Source organism: Bos taurus, chromosome 10 (assembly GCF_002263795.3).
Source record: "Bos taurus isolate L1 Dominette 01449 registration number 42190680 breed Hereford chromosome 10, ARS-UCD2.0, whole genome shotgun sequence".
NCBI classification, from domain to species: Eukaryota; Metazoa; Chordata; class Mammalia; order Artiodactyla; family Bovidae; genus Bos; species Bos taurus.
In genome coordinates, this window is record NC_037337.1 from 88,876,330 (window position 1) to 88,890,790 (window position 14,461).

At 40.1% G+C, this 14,461-nt stretch overlaps 1 protein-coding gene and 1 pseudogene across 2 annotated transcripts in view; both read right to left on the bottom strand.

Annotated features, from left to right (window-relative positions):
* Positions 1–12,482, bottom strand: part of SNW1 (SNW domain containing 1) — a 35,253-nt gene extending 22,771 nt beyond the window's left edge. The window contains 3 exon segments of one of the 2 annotated variants that reach the window (NM_001077834.1): positions 3,209–3,370; positions 8,234–8,387; positions 12,445–12,482. In NM_001077834.1, the coding sequence (NP_001071302.1) occupies positions 3,209–3,370; positions 8,234–8,387; positions 12,445–12,458 (330 nt within the window). In that variant the 5' untranslated portion in view covers positions 12,459–12,482. 2 annotated transcript variants of the gene reach the window in all.
* LOC112448660 (uncharacterized) lies at positions 8,764–8,884 on the bottom strand (annotated as a pseudogene).
* Positions 12,483–14,461: the final 1,979 nt, after the last annotated feature.

Below are 14,461 nucleotides of genomic sequence, written 5' to 3' on the forward strand. Positions count from 1 at the left end.
TCAATACAAAAGAATCACCAATATACATTTTAAATGGGCTAACAGCATATTTCATGCAAAATTACACAACCTGTCAATGTCAAATTATTGTCCTAAGATGTTACTTTTTCCTAATAAATAAGAGGAAAGGTAGCACATATCAGTAAAGAATAGTCACTATTCAAACAAAGAGTGATGCACCAAAATAAAGGCAAATAAAGGCCTTTTGGTACAGGATAAATTTTCAGGATGTGCTCTGCATGTATAGGGACCTACTTTTCCTTTTGTAGGAATGGACTGTGCTTCCTTAGTGGCTTCAGAAAAAGTGTTAGTGTGTTAGTCACTCAGTTGTGTCTGACTCTTTGCGACCCCATGGGCTGTAGCCTGCCAGGCTTCTCTGTCCATGGAATTCTCCAGGCAAGAATACTGGAGTGGGTGGCCATTTCCTTTTCCAGGGTATCTTCCCAACCCAGGGGTGGAACCCGGGTCTCCCGCATTGCAGGCAGATTCTTTACCGTCTAAGCAACCAGGCAAAAGTGGTTCTCCATTATTCAAAATATACAGCTATAATTCCCCCAACAAACACTTTGGAATGCCTGTGTGTCAAGGTGTCAGGCACTAAGTTAGGCATCAAAAAGGAAAATAAAGACATAATCTCTGTACTCAAGGAGCTTATAATTAAACGTCATAGACTGTTATTAGTGAAAAGATAATTACAACAAAAGGTGATGACTGCTACTAACCACAGGGAACAGGGAGAAAGGACACCCAATCCAGCCAGGGAGATTACACTGGAATAGAGACGAGTGAGTTGAAAGTAAGAGAATTTAGTTCGTAAAAAAGAACACGGAAAGGACTTTCCCTAGCATAAGAGGGCACACAGGGGAAGTTCCCAAGGTAAAAATGTGTCATAACAGGGGAACTGCAAGAAGTTCCTTATAGCAGACATATTACGAGGAATGCCTGAAAGTTTCTTCTTCTGTAACAACAACCTGTAATGTCGATAATTTTGTACTGAAGATAAACAGAATGGCTAAAACTGGACTTTCATTTTTTGGATTTCAATATTCTGGTGAAAATTGATGCTAGGCTAGAAACGTAAGCAAGAGGTCAAGTGTGTCATTAGGTGCTTGGTTGGTTCTCATCCTAAAGATTATAGAAAGATTTTAAGTGTGCGTGCTTATGCTGTGTTTGTGGCGGGGAGAGAGAGAGAAATAGAAAAACATGAACTACCGTTTTTTTCATGCAGGTAAGACAAATGCCAAGCAGAGGGGTTCAGATTTTGCTGCAGTAAATTACGCAAGAAAAGATAAGGGTCTGAACTAAGTAGCAGAGAAGGAAATACCTGAAAAATGTTAAAGAAATAAGATAAATCATGGTCACTAACAGATGGAGAGCCTGAGGGAAATACAACAGAATAGAATGAATGTTAGGCAAAGGCTTTTTAGAGAACATACTGGCATTATATGTCACATGTGAAATGTGAATATCCTCTGACCCAATATATATACTACTAAGAATTTATTTTATACAAATCTGTTGCTGTTGCTTATTCGTATCTGACTCTCTTGTGACCCCGTGGGTTGTAGCCCACCAGGATCCTCTGTCCAGGCAAGAACAGTAGAGTGGGTTGGCATTTCCTTCTTCAGGGGATCTTCCCAACACAGGGATGGAACCTGCATCTCCTGCACTGACAGGTGGATTCTATACCCCGAGCCACCAGGGAAGCCATTATACAAAACACTGATGTGGAAAAGGATGTTATATATGGATCTTGACTAAAGCACTGCTTGCAAAAGTAAAAAACTGGAAATTTTCAATGTTTAAAAACAATTAGGGCACAAGGCCACCATGAAAATCTATGTAGATTTTTCTTAATGAAGTAGACCCTCTATGTACTAATAAAAATCTTTAAAACAGTAAAAGTAAAAAAAAAAAAAAAAAAATCAAGTCTATGGGAGTTATGAGAATTAAAATGTCATTTATTTAAAAAAAAGATACATATGTTTGTATGTGTATATATATAAAGTGGGAATACATGTAAAGGTGAAGTTACAAAAGAAAGGGGAAGAGATGAGATCTAGGATACATAAGAATACACTTGGCAAGACTAGGTTTAGATAGGAGATTTGTTATAGTGACAAAAGGAACAGTCAAGACAAAAAGGCAAGTGCAAGATAAAGAAAGCCAACAATTTTCTTCCAACAGTCTTATCTGCAAATAGATGGCGAGTCACCTGTTAAACTGAGAGAGGATAGAGAAGAGTAGGAGTTAAGCTTGGAGGAACATCAAGGGAGCCCAGCTGAAATCTGAGATATAAATTTGCATGACTGCATAATTGTTCTCCCCCTAAACTAGCATCCATAATGGAGGAGCAAACAATGATGTATCATTAGTGCTGCCTTAGAGAGTAAAATGAGAATGTTTGGGGAGAGAGAAGAAGCAAAGGATAGGTATTGAAGGTTCTCAGGTACTGTCCCTAATACATTCAATTCTAAAGAGATATTTTATCTCTATTTGGAGTATTTATAAGAAAAAGACTAGGTCTTAAAAACAGTTCCTTGGCTCTGGGTGTGGCTGCTCTATGATGAGATTATTTTAAATAAATTTTATTTTTGGTCTTTGGATTACTTTGTAAGCAGGGCCATCCTAAAATGAGCAAGTGCCAGTTTTGTACTTAATCAAGGGGGAAAGAAGTTTATGTGATTTATTCTATTCAAACGAACCATTAAAATAATTAACTATGTACGTATTTTGGAAGAGAAATAGAAAAGATTATAGACAAAACTAAATTTTGGTTTTTTTAGGACTGCCAGAATTGTAGATTTTTAAAAATTTACTAGCATTTAAAAAAGCTAGTACTATAAAAGAACTGTTTTTTATATATGATGCTATATGTCAATTATATCTCAATAAAACTGGAAGGGAAACAAGAATTGTTTTTTAAATGTAAAACAAATACATGGAATCCCAAAGTATTAATATATATAAACTTATCATCAATTTGAGGAATTTCTAAGGAAAAAGGCATTGCTGTTATGAAGCCATATTATATTGTTCATACTGTTATGAAGTCATCTTCAGTTAGCCTAAGTATACTTCATTGTTACTTTTAACATAAACTAAATGGCCAAAGAGTTATCATTTTCATTTTCACACAATTAAAAAAAAAAAAAAACTTCTCACGAAATATTTATCAATGGGGGAAAAAAATCAATGAGAGGGTTACCTTGTCTTTTGACTGTCCTTGTCGAGCAATTGCATCATACTTAATTTTTCCTTCAGCATCCACCTGAATGGCCAATGCATTTGACATTTTTTTCTTTCGTCCCATATCCAGGGGATACTGGGCCACGTGGATCTCTGGAAAAGCCCCTCCATCTCCAAAATCCTATATAAATAAAGAGAAATAAAAAGAATGTTCAATAATAGTAATTTGAGATTTAAGATATAGTCACTCTTTCAGCAGGTAACTATTGAGCCCTTATGCTAGATGCTAGAGAAATGGCTGGAGAAGGCAATGGCACCCCACTCCAGTACTTTTGCCTGGAAAATCCCATGGACGGAGGAGCCTGGCTGCCGTCCATGGGGTCGCTAGAGTTGGACACGACTGAGCGACTTCACTTTCACTTTTCACTTTCATGCATTGGAGAAGGAAATGGCAACCCACTCCAGTGTTCTTGCCTGGAGAATCCCAGGGACGGGGGAGCCTGGTGAGCTGCCGTCTATGGGGTCGCACAGAGTCAGACACAACTGAAGCGACTTAGCAGCAGCAGCGGCAGAGAAATGGCAGTAAACAAAGCAGGGATCACTGATCTTATGGAGTGTACATTTTAGTGGGCAAAGATATAAAAGGCATAATTTTTGCTTGTGATAAATGCCTTGAAAGCAATAAAGGGGCTGGGAAGACAGGTTGTTTTTGATAGTGTGGTTGGGATAACCTTTGTGAAGAGGTAGTATGAGGTAAAGCCTGAATGATGAGAAACCAGTCATGGGAAGATCTGAGGGCAGCATTTTCTAGGCAGATTAAACAGCAAGTGTGAAGGCCCTGCTTCAAGACTGAGCTCAGCATGTTCTAGAAAACGAGGTCCAGTGGGGCTGTAGCTTACTAAGGGCAGAGGTGCAGACACATAAGTGATTAAGTCTGTATGGGAAGACAACAAACATCAGATCATGAAACAGCTGCTAGATCATGGCAGGGATCTGGATTTTAAGTACATGGCAGGAACAAATTAAGCAAAATGTTTAGTGTAAGTATTTTTCATTTTAGCATACATAATTTTCTTAGTGAAAGACAGGTCAAGCTACAGTTAGAGCAGAAATGTAAAGAATTGGGGAGTTCCCTGGTGGCCTAGTGGTTAGGATTCCAGGCTTTCACCATCATGGCCCAGATTCAGTCCCTGGTCAGGGAACTAAGATCCTGCAAGCTGTGCAGCACAGCCAAAAAAAAGAAAAAGTAAAGAATTATACTTCTTCTTCAGATTTTAAGAACATGATACTATTATTCACTGCTTCATGAGAAGCAAATAGGAAGCATCCAGAAATGAGTGTACATTTCTAATGATGATTATATATAATTATTTAGAAGACAGAATTAAGACTTTTAAAGGAGATAAGCTAAGTCTGTCAAATTTAAAATTACAAAAAAGATCTATCATTCAAGTTAACATATGGACATTCAATTTAAAGTTTTATTAAATTAATAATATTTGCTTCAGTTCAGTTCAGTCGCTCAGTCGTGTCCTACTCTTTGCGACCCCATGAATCGCAGCACACCAGGCCTCCCTGTCCATCACAAACTCCCGGAGTTCACTCAAACTCATGTCCATTGAGTCAGTGATGCCATCCAGCCATCTCATCCTCTGTTGTCCCCTTCTCCTCCTGCCCCCAATCCCTCCCAGCATCAGAGTCTTTTCCAATGAGTCAACTCTTCGAATGAGGTAGTCAAAGTATTGGTGTTTCAGCTTCAGCATCAGTTCCTTCCAATGAACACCCAGGACTGATCTCCTTTAGAATGGACTGGTTGGATCTCCTTGCAGTCCAAGGGACTCTCAAGAGTCTTTTCCAACACCACAGTTCAAAAGCATCAGTTCTTCGGTGCTCAGCTTTCTTCACAATCCAACTCTCACATCCATACATGACTACTGGAAAAACCATAGCCTTGACTAGACGGACCTTTGTTGGCAAAGTAATGTCTCTGCTTTTCAATATGCTATCTAGGTTGGTCATAACTTTCCTTCCAAGAAGTAAGCGTCTTTTTATTTCATGGCTGCAGTCACCATCTGCAGTGATTTTGGAGCCCCCCAAAATAAAGTCTGACACTGTTTCCACTGTTTCCCATCTATTTCCCATGAAGTGATGGGACCAGATGCCATGATCTTAGTTTTCTGAATGTTGAGCTTTAAGCCAACTTTTTCACTCTCTTCTTTCACTTTCATCAAGAGGCTTTTGAGTTCCTCTTCACTTTCTGCCATAAGGGTGGTGTCATCTGCATATCTGAGGTTATTGATATTTCTCCCGGCAATCTTGATTCCAGCTTGTGCTTCTTCCAGTCCAGCGTTTCTCATGATGTACTCTGCATATAAGTTAAAAAAGCAGGGTGAAAATATACAGCCTTGATGTACTCCTTTTCCTATTTGGAACCAGTCTGCTGTTCTATGTCCAGTTCTAATTGTTGCTTCCTGACCTGCATATAGGTTTCTCAAGAGGCAAGTCAGGTGGTCTCGTATTCCCATTTCTTTCAGAATTTTCCACAGTTTGTTGTGATCCACACAGAGGCTTTGGCATAGTCAATATTTGCTTAGTACCTTATTAAAACTTAGAAAATATAATTCACACATATATTATCATTTAATTCTTATAGTTCTTCAACACTTCATATTTTCATATGGAAAAAATAAGTTTAGAAAAATTAAAAGTTATTTTTCCAAGGTCTCATGGATAGCTATAAGGACTGGAACCCGTATCTTTTGACTCCAAAAGCCTTTACATTTCCTACTAAACTGAAGTATCTTAGCTCAAGAAAGGGCAAGAAATTAGAGGAAAAATATATTAATATTAATCATTTAGAGGGGATTTGATGAAAAAAAAATTTATGAAAATAGCCACTTTTATATGTCCTTCTCCTTCAAGAAATATCTCATCAGATCCTAGATATATGATTTTCTAGGTACAACATGCTTACTTGCAAAAAAAAAAAAAAAAGCTTACTTGCTAAAGAAAGGTTTGACATCTTTTAAAACAAATAATAGAGCTGAAGATGTTTTCTTGTAAATTAGGCAGAAAATAGTTAAAACATTTCCCAGAATGGTCCTACCTGTACGTAGGCCATCAATCTGACATATGCTCAGATTTGCTAGAGTTCTTCAACTGTAACAAGTACTTCAGGACTGTAGATGTGGCATTATGTGGTCATTAAGCTTGCCAAAAAATCACAGCTTTTACTTTAAAAACTAGAACAAAATGCTTTCTTCCACAGAATATTCACTCTCCTCAAGAAGCATTCACAGTATTTCCATCAGCTGGCCATTTTGGTTTCATTTTCAAATAAACTGGTCGGCTCCACCAGGATATAGGAACCCTATGATAGTCATGCAAGCTTTTAAAAACTAATAGTACTAAATGTTAAATGTCCTGATGCTGAAATGCAAGTAAGGATGCAATTTCTGTTGTATGTAGATGAAGCCTGCCATCCTCACTCTAATCTACCGAGAGGCCAAATGCAGAATATCTATAATCCCTTAAAAGAGACACTCCAGTCTTCTATTAGGTAACGGCAAGTACTACCTTTTTGCCCCAGATAAGGGAGCATTATGGCCTCCTTGATAATCATTTATTTTGCTCTGCTTCTTACAAATTACATTATCAGTGAAAATAAAAGCAACAACAAAAATACCTTCAGAGGTGTCAGAAGGCTGGCCTTCAGACACTAGAATTAATAAAGATCAGAGTATAGTTGAGCAAAAACCAACCAAACAAAAAAACCCACCAGGGAATATGTCAGGAGAAGACATGATTTAGCTGGGTGTTCCTCTTCGAGGCTATACAAAGAATGTGGCAGGCAGGAATAATGACAAAGGAGAGAGGCTGAGAATACAGTTGCTTTTACATAGGTGCTGAGCAACATATTTCAATCCAATGAATAATTAATTTCATGATCACCACTTGGAGGCATATGAAAAAAAGTTTAGGACTTGACCCTTCTTATTTGTGAAGCAAAATTATAAATTATAACTATGTAAAGACAGAACAAAACAAAGTGATAAAATTATAATAACTGGGTACAAATGAATAGGCACAGAGATTTTTAATAGGGCAAGTATATCCCTTGGGAAGTGGAGGAGGAAAATTTGCAGGAGTCAGAATGAAAATACAAAGATGGAGAAGAAAGAAGAGGCCTTGGGGAGGCAAGCCTCAAGTGTCTGCATTTCTCCCTAGGTAAAAAAGGTGATCAAGCATGGGCACTCTGCCCCTGGAATTAGGGAAGGGAATATGCATTGAACTGATGTACAAGATCCTGAGTAATGAGGAGAGTAAGTGCTGCTAACAATGTCTGTTCTTTGCGATCAAGCTAGAGACATAAAAAGATCATTTCAGATTCCTCCTTCTCCCTCACTGCCTCTGAATTAACCATCAAATTCTGTCTCTTATACCTTCTCCCAAATTGATCTAAGCTGTATATTCTCCTATTGAAGATAAGAAAACAGAGGAAGAGAGCTTAGGATCTGTCCAGGGTCACACAAATAGTAAGGAACACAGCTATAAGGAAAAAAAAATTAATAAAAAGAATCTTCTTGTCAGTGTTCTATCCACTACAACTAACAGGAAAGAAATCAGAAAAGCAAATGCTGCCAGTTTTCCCTGGAGAAGAATTGTTTCTTCAGGGTGATGTGGCACTGTGCACGTAGGGAAGGGGGAAGGAAAGGTACCTGAAAATAAAACCATTCTTTCATTTTTCTCTCTTACTTCCCCATTATTTTCCATACACTATAAGTCCCAATTTAGAAAGGGTCTGTTAATTTCTTCTGTACATGAGTTAACAGTTTGACATAAGAGACATACATTGGTATACTTCTCTAGTGATCACAAAGCAGTGAGAATAAGCAAGAACAAAAAGCTCAATCTTCTGAGGGAAGTACATGTCTTGAGAGCTCACAGCTAGAATCTCTATCACATTGGAACTCATATGCAACAGTTTTAGGGTTTACATTTACTTTACAAAGGTACTATAATAAATTTCAGCAAAACCGTTTACCTCTAATAACCGAGGTATCCAGCCTTTCCGGTAACCATATGGGGGAGGCTCTCTTCGGGAGGAGACCAGTGAGGTCTGTCGTGATCTCTGGGATCGTGCCTTTTCTTCAGCCTCAAGCTGGTCCTGAGACAGCTGAGTAGGTGCAGGTAAAAAGCTAGAAACAAAGACAAAAAGTAAGAATTTTAAAAACTCTTACATTTTATCATTGCAATTTGGCTATCAAACACTGTTTTCCTATTATATTTCTTCCTTTGGGCAAAAGAGCAAACTTTCCAATGATTTATGGCAGGGTTGAATATTTGTTGCTTTATTATGCCTGGAAAAGAAATAAGTACTCAGAGACATACAGTAAAAATATCTGACCAGGATGCAGGCAACCAGTGCCCAGAATTAACAGATATTTCACATAATAAAGCATTAGTTTTTATGCCTCCACATTTCTTTTCTTGTAACAAGTAAATTTTCTCAATTACCAAGGGGTCAACTCTCTAGAATACGATGTTCTTAGTGTCTTTAATACCCCTTAAAAAAAAAAAATGGAATGCCTCACGAATTTCATATTCGCTTCATGCGTGTCATCCTTGTGCAGGGGCCATGCTAATCTTCTCTGTATTGTTCCAATTTTAGTACATGTGGTGCTGAACCGAGCACTTTACTATTCTTATACTACTTATTTTTAACTCTTTTACCCTTATGCTTCCTACATTTAATTATTTTAGCATCAATACAAAAAAATAAGTATTAGCACTGAAAGTAACAAAGAGGTGGATAAAAAAAGAAAGAAAACACGAGATGCATATTTAAGTGCGTTTTCCCAAGGGTATTTAGTTTTGAATGTAATTTAAAACTTAAGAGGTTTTAACCATTCTTAACTTTTAAGTATGATACAAGTTATTACAGAGACATACCAAAGTACCACAAAAGGATTCCAGTATGTAAATAATATACCCAATGGAAAAGTTAGGGTCCCTTTGTGATTCTTGGCTAGTAAGAATATTTGAATAAGCAGCAGAGCTTATTTATTAAAAAAATATTTATTGGTTGCTGGGGTGCTGGCACTGTGCTAGGTAGGAAAGGAGATGATGAACTGAGAAAGATGGATGGGTTCTGTAGAGAGAGATCAAAATCACACAACTCCGTAATTACCAATTATACCAAGTGATCAGAAAAAGTAGAGTGTTTTGATAGCGTATGTCAGAAGAATCTAATCCAGTGTGGTGGGTCAGGTAATGTGATGGTAAGAACTCTGAGTTCAGAAGCTATCCATGCCACACACTAACTTCGATTAGTTGCTTACCTCTCTGAACTTCAGTTTTCTCATTTGTAATGATGGACCAAAAGATTATCTACCTCTCAGAGCTGTTTTAAGTATTAAATGAGACCACCCATGAACAACGAGGCACAGAGTCTGGCTACCATTCAGTGTGTGTTCCATAAATATTTGATTTCTTGGAGCTGTTCCACAATTCCCCCAGCGTAAGTTCGTTGCCCTTCACCTATGCTCTCACAAGACCCTCTGTGCACCACTACTACAATATCTGTCTTACTGGACTGCAATCACTATCGATTTATCTTTCTTTCTCTCATTAGACTGTGGGCAACTTGAGGGTAGGAATCACACTTTCTGTTTCTTTAATCCTTAACTCTTAAGGCATTGCCTAACTAGCTCACAATACGGCCTACTTAAATGTTGGCTAGAGAAATAAATTCACTCTACCCTTTGCACTCATCATTTTTCGTTCATGACAAACTTACTGCCTTTCTTTAAACAAATCATCTCTGTATCTTTACATCTGCTTTCCCACTGCCATAGGTATTCTATTTACTTATTAAGAAAACTCTTCGTCAAATTCTTTAGTGCTTGCTTCTTAGTATTCCTGTCCCTGCTCAATTATACCTCCCTACAGCTGTTACCTGACCAAAATAACATTCCACCCCGCTCTTTGTGTCACTCTCTATACCTTTATTTTATTCCTAGTACTTACTACCTGAAATTGTGTTATTGATTTGTTTACTCCTACAGTCTGTCTTCCCTAGAATGTAAACTCTGAGGGTAAGAAGATCGACTCAATAGCAACACTAGCTGGCACACAGCAGACTTTCAATCCATGCGATCCAACACATGCAATTTACTAAGCAAATGAATGGATGAAAGGAGTTAAAACATTCTGGGCTTATACCATAGCTGTTTTCAGTAAACCATGTATACTAACACATAGAGGGATACAAAGTCAGAAACAAAGAAGCCAAAATATTTATTTAGGTTTCATTTCTCTTTTAACTTCTGTTGGAAGAACTAGTCACTAAAATGATCAAAAGGCAGGCAGCTTGTCAAGGCAGAGTTTGGACAATCTAGTAAACAGGTAATCTGGCCTGGATTATAATGAGAACACAGCCTAGCCTTCCAGAGAGTCTTAATATTGCTGTTCCCTGTAACGGATGACAATTCCATGAGGTACTTTCCAATGGTAGGGGTGGGCTGCTTAAGTGAGCACAAGTCTACCTCAGTATTTCTCAACTGGGGGCAAAATAACTACAGTGCAGATATCTGACAACATCTGGAGACATTTTGTTGTAACTTGTGAGGCAGAGGGAGGAGAAGGGGTGGGGATGCCACTGGCATCTACTGGGTACAAGCTACAGATACTCATGAACATCTTAATACAGGCAGGGCAGCCCCATACAAGAATGAATTATCCAGCCCCAAATGTCAACAGAGCCACTGTGGAGACATCTTAGTCTATCCTTCCTTTTTACTAGTCTCTGCTGTTAAGAATCTCTGGGAGATCTTAGAGATAACTACACTTCACCTGGAAACTTGAGACTCTGCATAGAAACCAAATCAGCTAGAACTCCGCAAAATCAGAAAGCTATGTAAGTCCCCAAGACAAGCTATTTAATGACTGCACTCTGCTATGGCAATTTTAAGCACCCAATACTGACAAGATCTCTGGTATTTTTGCTCTGTGCCCTTTTCAATTCTATCTTTTCCACAAAGCCTTTCCTCGTAACACTACTAGTCTGTCACACTGCCTCCCACCTGGAGGGCACTCACTCCAATGTTTGCTGCCTGCAACGCTTACTAAAGAAAACGCTCCAGTTCATTCAGCCCATTCCATCTAATTCTTTTTGCACTTCAGGCTAGTACTACATAATAAGCATTCTGTATTATTCTTCGTTTCATATCTGTAGGCCTTGTACCCCAATCTTCGCTACTGCCAAAGACCGTCAGATTTCCTTCTGTATACACACAAATCCTAGGACAGAGCAAGGCACCCGAAAGAAATCTCTTATCCAAGTATTTTTAGGGTTCATAACGGTCATCAGCCAAGACAAAGGCGAACGAGGAGAATGAAGAGTGTCAGGGGAGCTGAGGCAGATGTCCTAACGCGATTCCTTTCTTTAACCTCTTGGGCACTCAACTTTTCCATTGCAGTTCGTTTGCGTGGAAACTTTTCCACTTAGATGGGGCAGCAAGCTCGGAGTTACGTAACTTCTTGGAATCTCTTCCTTAAGCATCTCTTCTTTAAAGGCGGGGACCACTTTAATCACTTGCAGTTGCCAAGGCAACGGGAACAGCAAAAATCATACGCGGTTCTATCTACAGGAAGAAATTCTAAAAAAGCCCAAAGTTAAAAGTGCGGGCAGCGGCGCGAACTAGCAGACAGCGGCCACTACTGTAGCTTTTGATTTTAAATCTCCTTCAGTACCGCTCTCCCCCGCCCCCCTTTTTTTTTCCAGGAGTCCTGGTTTCGGACAGAAACAGAAGAAAAGATTTCGGCGAAAAAACAGCCAGGCAGTCGCCGTCTCTCGCCCGCTCTACTCCGCCCAAATAAGCCCCTGCCCTCCACACACACCCATCGCGCCCACCCGAGCCGCGGACCACAGGCGGAGCCCTCCACACCCCAAGACGCTCAAACGAAAAACACGCGGGACTCCCCAGTCTCTCAGGCCAGAGACCTACTGGCCACGCCGCGACTTTCGGCCCTAGTGAGGGGGCGAAGACAACCCGGGAAGCCGCTGAGTAAAGACGCCAGCTTCGGCGAGGCCTAGCCGTTCCGGCGGCCGGCAGGAGAGCCCAGCCGTGGCCTCGGCCTACAGTTGCTCTGTGGCCCGGGCCGGTTGACGGCTCGCAGAGTGTGGGCAGAGAAATGAAAAAGGTGGGTACTCCCAGACCCTTCCGTATCGAGGAACCGAATCAACAAACCCACCTGGTGAGCGCCATCTTCTTCCGCTTCTTCCAGCGCGAGCGACAGCACCGCGGGGCGGGCCTTTCCCGGGCGGAGAGCTGTGGAAAGGAAGGAGCGCGCGGTGCGCAGGCGCCCCAGTCGAACGGCCTTCTGGGACTTGTAGTTCTTGAGCAAGACTACAATTCGGTTCCATTCTCAACCAGAGTTCTGGGATACACGGTTCAGTTAAGGAAAACCAAAACGCATCGCCCTTACACTATGGCATGATAGAGCATTCCCTAAGGAAGATACTAACGAAGTTTAGATGCCTTTTAAGTCGCGTTATTTTCAGTTCAGTTCAGTCCCTCAGTTGTGTCCGACTCTTTGCGACCCCATGGACTGCAGCACACCAAGCTTCCCTGTCCATCACCAACTCCCAGAGCTTACTTAAACTTAGGTCCATCGAGTCAGTGATGCCATCCAACCGTCTCATTCCCTATCCGTTTCTCCTCCAAACTTCAATCTTTTCCAGCATCAGGGTCTTTTCAAATGAGTCAGTTCTTCACATCAGGTGGCCAAAGTATTGGAGTTTCAGCTTCAGCATCAGTCCTTCCATTGAATATTCAGGACTGATTTCCTTTAGGATGGACTGGTTGGATGTCCTTAGAGTCCAAGGCACTCTCAAGAGTCTTCTCCAACACCACAGTTCAAAAGCACCAATTCTTTCGCGCTATGCTTTATTAATAGTCCAACTCTCACATCCATAGGTGACTACTAGAAAAACCACAGCTTTGACTAGACGAACGTTTGTCAGCAAAGTAATGTCTCTGCTTTTTAATATGCTTGTCTAGCTTGGTCATAGCTTTTCTTCCAAGGAGCAAGCGTCCTTTAATTTCATGGCTGCAGTCACCATCTGCAGTGATTTCGGAGCCCAAGAAAATAAAGTCTGACACTGTTTCCGTTGTTTCCCTATCTATTTGCCATGAAGTGATGGAACTGGATGGATGCCATGATCTTAGTTTTCTGAGTGTTGAGTTTTAAGCCAACTTTTTCACTCTCCTCTTTCACTTTCATCAAAAGGCTCTTTAGTTTCTCTTCGCTTTCTGCCCTAAGGGTGGTGTCATCTGCATATCTAAGGTTATTGATATTTCTCCCAGGCAATCTTGATTCCAGCTTCTGCTTCATCCAGCCCAGCATTTTGCATGATGTACTCTGCATATAAGTGAAATAAACAGGGTGACAATATACAGCCTTGACATACTCCTTTCCCCATTTGGAGCCAGCCTACTGTTCCATGTCCAGTTCTAACTGTTGCTTCTTGACCTGCATACAGATTTCTCAGATGGCAGGTAAGGTGGTCTGGTATTCCCATCTCTTTCAGAATTTTCCACAGTTTATTGTGATCCACACAGTCAAAGGCTTTGGCATAGTCAATAAAGCAGAAATACATGTTTTTCTGGAACTCTCTTGCTTTTTTGATGATGCAACGGATGTTGGCAATTTGATCTCTGGTTCCTCTGCCTTTCCTAAATCCAGCTTGAACATCTGGAAGTTCTGAGTTCACATACTGTTGAAGCCTGGCTTGGAGGGTTTTGAGCATTACTTTGCTAGCATGTGAAATGAGTGAAATTTTGCAGTATTATTTGCAATAACAATATTAATAGTATTAAATTGTGCACTTTATTTTACTCCCCATTTAATCTAATTTCCTTTGTTGTGGTCCCAAATGTAGAAGACATTTTCATTCCAAAATGGAGGCGACATTCCCAAATGGGAACAACAATGTTAAATGAAAGGATTGACGGGTTAAATAAGGGAGTTGACGAGTTGAATAAAAGGGAGATCTTGGGGAGATCTGGGTTCGATCCCTGGGTTGGGAAGATCCCCTGGAGAAGGGAAAGGCTACCCACTGCAGTATTCTGGCCTGGAGAATTCCATGGACTGTATAGTCCATGGGGTCTATACAGTTTGTAGATAAATACAGTCCAGAGAATTCCATGGACAACTGTCTATGGGGTCGCAAAGAGTCAGACACGACTGAGCGATCAGAACACATAGA